This window comes from Hordeum vulgare, chromosome 5H, assembly GCF_904849725.1.
Source record: "Hordeum vulgare subsp. vulgare chromosome 5H, MorexV3_pseudomolecules_assembly, whole genome shotgun sequence".
Lineage (NCBI taxonomy): Eukaryota > Viridiplantae > Streptophyta > Magnoliopsida > Poales > Poaceae > Hordeum > Hordeum vulgare.
This window is the reverse complement of record NC_058522.1, coordinates 13552087-13559671: the sequence shown is the minus strand read 5'-3', so window position 1 is coordinate 13559671 and position 7585 is coordinate 13552087. Positions and strand designations below refer to the sequence as shown.

Below are 7585 nucleotides of genomic sequence, written 5' to 3'. Positions count from 1 at the left end.
GATTTTTTTGATGTCCCGGGTTTTCCCCTTCTTATGGGTCGTCTAACGAATGAACTCGCAAACATAATATCCACATAAATTGTTCTCGTGTTCCTGCCTCAAGCACTTTACAAGAACAGAGTTCAATCAAAAACATAAGCAAGAATCATAACGGTATTGAAACTAGAATAAAGAGATGCGCGGATCTAGCTAGTAGTTACTTACATCTATTTGTTTAAATGTAAGCTCTGACTTCCAATCACCCCGAGCCTTGGCGGTGAACCGTTTCCAAGCCCGGCCAAGAAAAGAAAATGAACAAAGGAGTTCTATATTAATTCCTGTTGCTATGAGGAAATGAACGAGAAGTTGCCGATGTAGTGCCATAATGATTGAAATTACTTCTGGAGGCATTCCCGCATGTCCGTCCATGCAGTGAGGGGTGTGTGTTTCGGGTCCATGACTATTACTTCTCCTTTGTCACGTACAATGATTAACAAAATAAAGTGGAACCTGCGCGCGCATAACGAATCAATTATACGTACACTTATAATAACATCGAGTAAGCGAAAATAGAATGTGTGTATAGTATAACACTCACTTGAAGTTGTAAGGAAATAGTATTTCCCTTTGGTACTGGAAAACCTTAACGCTTTTACCAAGTTATTCTCTATATCCTGGGGATTCGTTTCGACACTTTGGTGATGATTGTAATATGGGTCAATGAACCCAATGTCATAGATTTGTCCTCTTTTGCATTCGAGAATCTTCATTCTGCAAAATTAATATAGTGATGAGTAAGATTATACATGCAAGAACGAGCTGAGTAAGACTTAATGACATAAATTAATAATACTTACAAACAACAGGCACTGATGATAGCTTTGTCGAGGGCGTCTTGTTTGTATAACTGACATAATTCTTCGAATTCAATCATAATCACGCCTCGTCCAGTCCCGAAATTCTCGTCTTCATATGCTAAGTAGAGCCAGTTATCCGATTCATGATATGCTTGCATGTACCAGTCATGCACTCTTCGCACTTTTATTAGTGGGCTTCTCTCCCTAATCCCTCTCTCTTCTCTAACCACTTGCAGAAAAAAAATAGCAAAGAAAGAGAAAAAAGGAAATTGAAGGGTTAGAAAGAAAAAAAAATTGAGCATGGGGTTAATTTTCTCCGACGCTCAAAATGAGCTTCATCCAAGAAAATAGGAGTTGGCATGATTGCAAGAATTAAATTCAAACTCATCCACCCCTTCATCTCCGTCCAGCACCACCTCATCGCCAGCGTCTATCCCGACCACTTTGTCTACTCCGACCATCATGGGCAACATCGACCCCCACCGGTTTGCGCCGCAACGTCGTCGAGTCCTTCTCTACTAGCCTCCTCGACATGGCGTGCTAGTTGTATGCATGTCCCCGTCTCTCCCTTCTAACAAAGGGAACCAGCTGCCTAGGAAACACCATCAATGTGGTACATCACTTGTTATGTGACAACTGAGACCCATATGATATAACATACTAAAAATTAAGAAGGGTAAAACATGGCACAACTTTCTTTAGAAGTGGTAAAACAGATGAAAAATCATTATATGGTGTAATTCTTGTAAAAAAATGTCAAAATATGGGGTAAAAATGGAATGTGAAAGACGGTCCAAACTCTCAGGAAACTTGAATATATGTACATCACTAAGTGACAATGATATGAATTTCAGAAGGGTTACAACTTGTCATTACATTTTCTCTCAGGAAACTTGAATATATGTACATCACTAAGTGACAGTGATATGAATTTCAGAAGGGTTACAACTTGTCAATACATTTTTATAGTGCATACATTAGGCATTTCCTATTTCATTGTGCTATGCGGAAAAACAGGGTAATCATGTGCTTCTTTGTTCACATGATTTGCAATACATAATATACATTCGTGTGTTTACAAAAAAAAATAGCTTTTTTGTTTGCGTTGTAGAAAATGATTTTTGTGCCCATTCACCATTTGCAATTTTTGGTTCTCTTATTCTTTTCTCTTTCGATTTTTCTATTTTGTCAATTTTCTTTAAAAACACGATTTTTAATGTAGATCCTTAAAAAGAGTCTGAATTTAACAATTTCACGAATTCAAAATAAATTTAGAATTTAAAAAACGTTCCAAAATTCAAAATGTGTCAATGAACTAAAAAAACGTTACAGAATTTTTAAAAACAATTAACCAATTTTAAAATAGAAATATCTAAAAATATTGATTAAAAAATGTTAACAAATCTAAAAAATGTTCATGAATTTTACAATATCTTGACAAATGCAAAACCTGTTCGTGGATTAAAAACATGTTGGCAAATTTTGAAAATGTTCATGAATTTAAAAAACCTTAACGAGTTGAAAACGAATCATGAATTCGAAAACAAATTACAAATTCAAAAATTGTCCATGAATCCAAAAAAATGTGTGAATTAAAAAATAGATTTGTTATTTTTTTATAATTTAACAAATGGTCCCAAATTTCAAAATAGTTCACGTATTTAAAAAACTGAAAAAATAAAATGAAAAGGTAAATGAAAAAAGGAATGGCAATGAAAATAAAAAACAGGAAAAAAAATAAAACCACTGAAAGCAAATATGGAAACAAAATCAGGAAAAGGTTCTATAATAACCTTACAAAATTGCTGGAAACAATTGCACCTAAGCTCAAAATGGGCTGTTCTATGAACGGGCTGGTATAGGTCCAGCGAGGCCCAAGGAGCGGCGGAGACGAGGAGAGAGCTTGGTCTCTTATCGTCCTCCTCAACTCGCTCCCGCGCCGCCCGGTGCCGCCGCTCCTCCGGCGGCCTGCGTCGCCGCTGCCTGCTCCTGCTCCGGCCGGTCGCTGAGTTACGCTGCCGTATCTCCTGGTGCCGGTAGCCGCCTCGCCTTCCAGGTTTCCCTCCTCCGCGTCCAGGTGCAGCTCCGCCTCCCCCCCCCCCCCCCCCCCCCCCCAATAACCCTGCCTCCCGCCTGTCGCGCGCGTCGGCGCCATCGCGCTCCCGTTCTAGCCTTTTTTTGTGTGTACTGATGGTGTTTGGAAGGGAAAAGGCACTATATTTGTTATTGTTCATCATGCTGTATTCCGAGCTCTTTGTTATTCCAGTAATATGATGTTGCTCATCTTCTTCTTCTTTTATGTTCTGCTGCCTCATGTATTTACAGTACCAACAGTCTAAACTGCCTCATGGATAAAATCTAGATGCTTAGTTGCCTTTTTTCTGCAGATTTGCTAATCATGAAGACGCACAGAGAGTTTACAGCCCCAGCATCGGATTGTGACAAAAGTTCCCTCACCAAAGGAAGCAAGCAATTCCACATATTCTGAAGCTGCTACAGATACTGAAAAGTTTGAAATTATTTAGTTTACCGTTGCAGAGAGAAATAAGCGTTACACCTGAGGATATGAGAGCCTCACTTACTGCCTAACCTATCAAGAAATCGGAGGAAGGAAAACCTCCATGGCCTCAGGAAAAACAGAGCTCCGAACCAGGACCAAAAACCGAAAACTATGCCAAGGATTATAGAGTAACACAACCACACATCTCTTCCAAGTTCTTCTAGGTGGTCTTCGGTTACCTCATCGGAACAAGCCTTGCTCAACGGGAAGCCACAAAGCCCCGGATTGTTGCCATAAATTGATTCCTCTGCAAACGTCTGCATCTGACTTCCAGTGGGTATGACGCCCCTTAAGAGATTGTTGGACAGATTTAACACGCCGAGCGACTGCAAGTTTGAAATGGTGGGAGGGATAGCACCTGAAAGTTCATTCCATGAGAGGTCAAGGGACTCCAACAGCTCCAAACTGCCAATTCTTTCTGGAATACTGCCTGACAGATCATTTCTAGACAAGTTCAATAATCGGAGACCTTGAAGGTATGTTAACTCCTCGGGGATGTCCCCGGTAAGTAGATTGCTTGATAAATCGATACCTGAAATTTCGATTGTTTCCAGGAAAGTTTGTTCACGACCCTTCCAGAAAATGCTAACTCTGTCTCGGTACTGATCCATCGGCGAACGTTTACTGGCTGGCATTGTCCTCCGAGAAAAAGTGGAAATCCGTCTCACTTGGACAAAATCGTGCCTTTCAGAAAATTCTACATTTTTGCTGGAGAAAACTTGTTGTCCTTGTTTCATCATCGATGTTAAGTTGCCGAACGTTCCCGGGATCATTCCAGTAAAACTATTCTTGGACATGTCAAGTACTTGCAGATTAGAAAGTTTGGACAATTCGGATGGAATGACACCACTGAACTTGTTGGATGGGAGGGTCAGAACTCTTAGAAGAGGAACACTTGTTCCAATCCAAGAGGGGATATCACCAACGAACATGTTGTGACCAAGATTTAGCGTGACGAGCCTACTACAGCAGGTCTCAATGACAGATGGAAATTCTCCAGAGAAGCTATTGTTAGCAAGGCGAAGTGATTGGAGGGGGAAGTCATCCAAGCTCTTTGAGGCAGGAAAGTTACCCCACAAACCATTGCTGGACACATCCATAAACACCAGTGCTTGTAATTTCCACCAGCAGCGTGGGAGCTCCCCAGTGAATTGGTTATTTGATAGATCCAGTAACCGGAGAGAGGTCAATTGACACAAGGCTGCAGGAATACTGGCAGACATGCGGTTGTTGTTCATGGATAGAACTGTAAGGTTGGTGCACCGTGACCAATCAGGCGACAATCTCCCTGCCAGCTGATTACCCGAGACATCTAAGAAATCCAATTGGGGATGGACACCAAACACCTCCGAGATGTCGCCAGTGAATTGGTTATTCTCCAGTCTCACATGGTACAGGCCTGTGCAGTTCTTCAGGCACGGCGGGAGGGTGCCGCTGAAGTTGTTGTGGTTTGCCGTGAAGTTCTCCAGGGTGAGGCCGTCGCACAGCCTCTGTGGCAGCTCACCGTAGAAGCTGTTGTTCCCGAAGGCGACATCGGTTAAGCTCAGCCCCTTCCCAAGGTCTCGCGGTATAGTACCGGTGAAGTTGTTATCAAACAGGGCGAGGTATTGGAGATTACGGAGCGATGTGATGGTGGTGGGCAGCTCCCCTTCCAAACAGTTGGTGTTGACGTCCAGTACTTGCAGCTCTGTCATGTCGCCGATCTCCGGTGGGATAGCACCGGTGAGCTCATTAAAGAACAACGACAGCCGCTTGAGTTGCTTGAGGTTCCCAAGCGAGTGTGGTATCGGACCTGTGAGCCAGTTTATGGACAGGTCCAACTGAGCCAGGTTCACCAACTGGCCGATCTCTACCGGGATAAATCCGGTAAGATCGTTGCTGAAGAGATACAAATTTTTTAGATTGGTTGCCTTGCCGATTTCCGGAGGAATTTTCCCAGTGAACGAGTTACTCTGCGCCTGGAACCCTATGAGGTCTGGCCAGCTCGTGAACATAGCCGGCGGAATCTGACCGGAGAGATTGTTGTATGATACGCCAAACTCCCGCATTTTGCGCACCCCGGCCAACTCCGGCGGCAGGGCACCGCTGAGCTGGTTCATGGCTAGGTCTGCGAAATTGAGATTGCCAAGGTTGCCCAGCTGCGGTGGAATAGTGGAAACCAGCCCGGCGCTCTTCAGGTCAAGGTGCTCTAGCATTTGGAGCCGGCCAAGAACCGGCGGGATCGGACCGCCTAGCAGGTTGCCGCCGAGTTCAAGAACTCTCAGCTGGGACATGTACCCAAGGAAATCCGGGATGCCTCCAGTCAGATTGTTGTTTACAATCCGCAGGTCCCGGAGCTTCCTCAGTGATGACAGCGACGCCGGTATCCGGCCGGAGAAGGCATTGACGGTCAAGTTGAGGTACATGAGCTTGGGGAGCTTCTCCGACAGCGAGTCCGGTATCGGCCCGGAGAAATAGTTTTGCGACAGGTCAAGGTAGGTGATGTTGCCGCTCTTGAGTATGAACTCCGGGAAGTTGCCGTTGAGGTAGTTGAGGTAGAGCGACATGAAGTTGACGGTGGGCATCGGCGAGAACCTGCTGTAGTCCGGGTCGGTGAGGAAGTTGGAGCCCAGGTCGAAATGCTTGACCATGGGGAGCCTGCTGAGCTGGTGCGGGATGGCATCGGCCAGGTTGTTGTTGTAGAGCCGGAGGTCGACGAGGCCGGAGAGGTCGCCGAGCTGCGGCGGGATGGAGCCGTTAAACCCATTGCTGCCGAGGTCGAGCGCGGCCAGGGAGCGCAGGCGCGAGAGGCTCGCCGGGATGGCGCCGATGAGGTTGTTGTCGTTGAGGTCGAGCGTGGCCAGATCCGGGAGGGCCGTGAAGTCGAGCGCGTCGAGCGTGCCGGCGAGGCCGAGGCCCACGAGCCTGAGCGAGACGACGCGCCCGGCTGCGTCGCAGGACACCCCGAGCCAGGAGCAGGCCGGGGCGGCCTTGGTCCAGCCGGACAGCGCGGCGGCGTCGTCGATGCTGGCCTTCCAGGCCAGCAGCGCCTCCGCCTCGGACTCCGTCGCGGCATTGGCGCCGGCCGGAGCAGAAACTAAGGAGACAAGGAGGAGGAGGAGGATCCATGCGAAGGTGGCCTCCGGCGTCGGCATTGCCGTTCAGGGAACAGCACGCGAGTGGAGAGTATGGTTGTTGAGATCAATGGAGTGCGGGTTGACTGTTGTGCTCCTAGTCCGAGTCTCCTCGACTCCGCGTGTGTAGTAGCAACTTTTGCCGTTCTCTGACTGAGAATATTTCAGTATGGTGGTACTACGCGGTTTAGGATCGTTTTTGATCTGCTGTGAGTTTGGTTGGTCGGTCCAGTCCAAAACAGTGGGCGCACTAAAAAAAAGGGAGCAAAGGCGGGACTATTTGTCTTAGTATTTCGCTAGCACAAGAGTCCGATGCGTTGCAACGGAAGCAAACCATACAAGTGAACACATCCTAACTTAATAATCATGGCTTGAGATCTTTATTTAAACTCACATCTACATTGTCTCTTTTTTGTGAATACATCTATGCTTTCTCTCTAACTCTCTCTCTCTTCCTAAGATGAACATCAACTTTTCTGTTTTCATGTAATGTTTTGCGAAGACATGCATATACGATTATTGATAGTTTTTTTATCTTTAATCTCATTTTAGTGAGGTGTTTATTTGCAACATGGATTGACCTCAATAGAAAAAATGGATTGTGCGCTATTGATTAAAATTACAGCATAAATAAAATTTTAAAATTGTTAAATAAGTAAAATAACATCATATTTAGACTCTGCGCATCACTATTGATAAAAATTACATTATAAATAGAATTTAAAAAATTAATAGATAAACTAACATTATATTCAGATTCTACATATGTCTCTAATAAAATTTCATATATAACAATCTAAAATTGAAGTTACTGTTTAGAAGATATGATTTTTTGAAGTATTTGTCACTTATAATTTAACTGCAGATTAATTAATATAAAACCGAAGGACGTTTCTATAAAAAGTACAAAAACGATTCGTTCACTCACTTAAGTATGTACCGCGGGTTGATTTAGGGAAACCACGGGGGGTTTCCTGTAAAAAAACAAAAAAACCATTAGTTTTCTCACTTAATTCCGGACCGCGCGTTGATTTCGGAAAACTCTAGGGGGATTTCTGCAAAATGACCACGACGTA

General features: G+C 44.5%; 1 protein-coding gene across 1 annotated transcript; it reads right to left on the bottom strand.

Moving 5' to 3' along the window:
• Positions 1-3336: 3336 nt before the first annotated feature.
• Positions 3337-6863, bottom strand: LOC123395594 (probable leucine-rich repeat receptor-like protein kinase At1g35710). Its single transcript, XM_045090618.1, has one exon. It carries the CDS (start codon positions 6528-6530, stop codon positions 3411-3413), a length of 3120 nt encoding a protein of 1039 aa, XP_044946553.1. The 5' UTR covers positions 6531-6863; the 3' UTR covers positions 3337-3410.
• Positions 6864-7585: the final 722 nt, after the last annotated feature.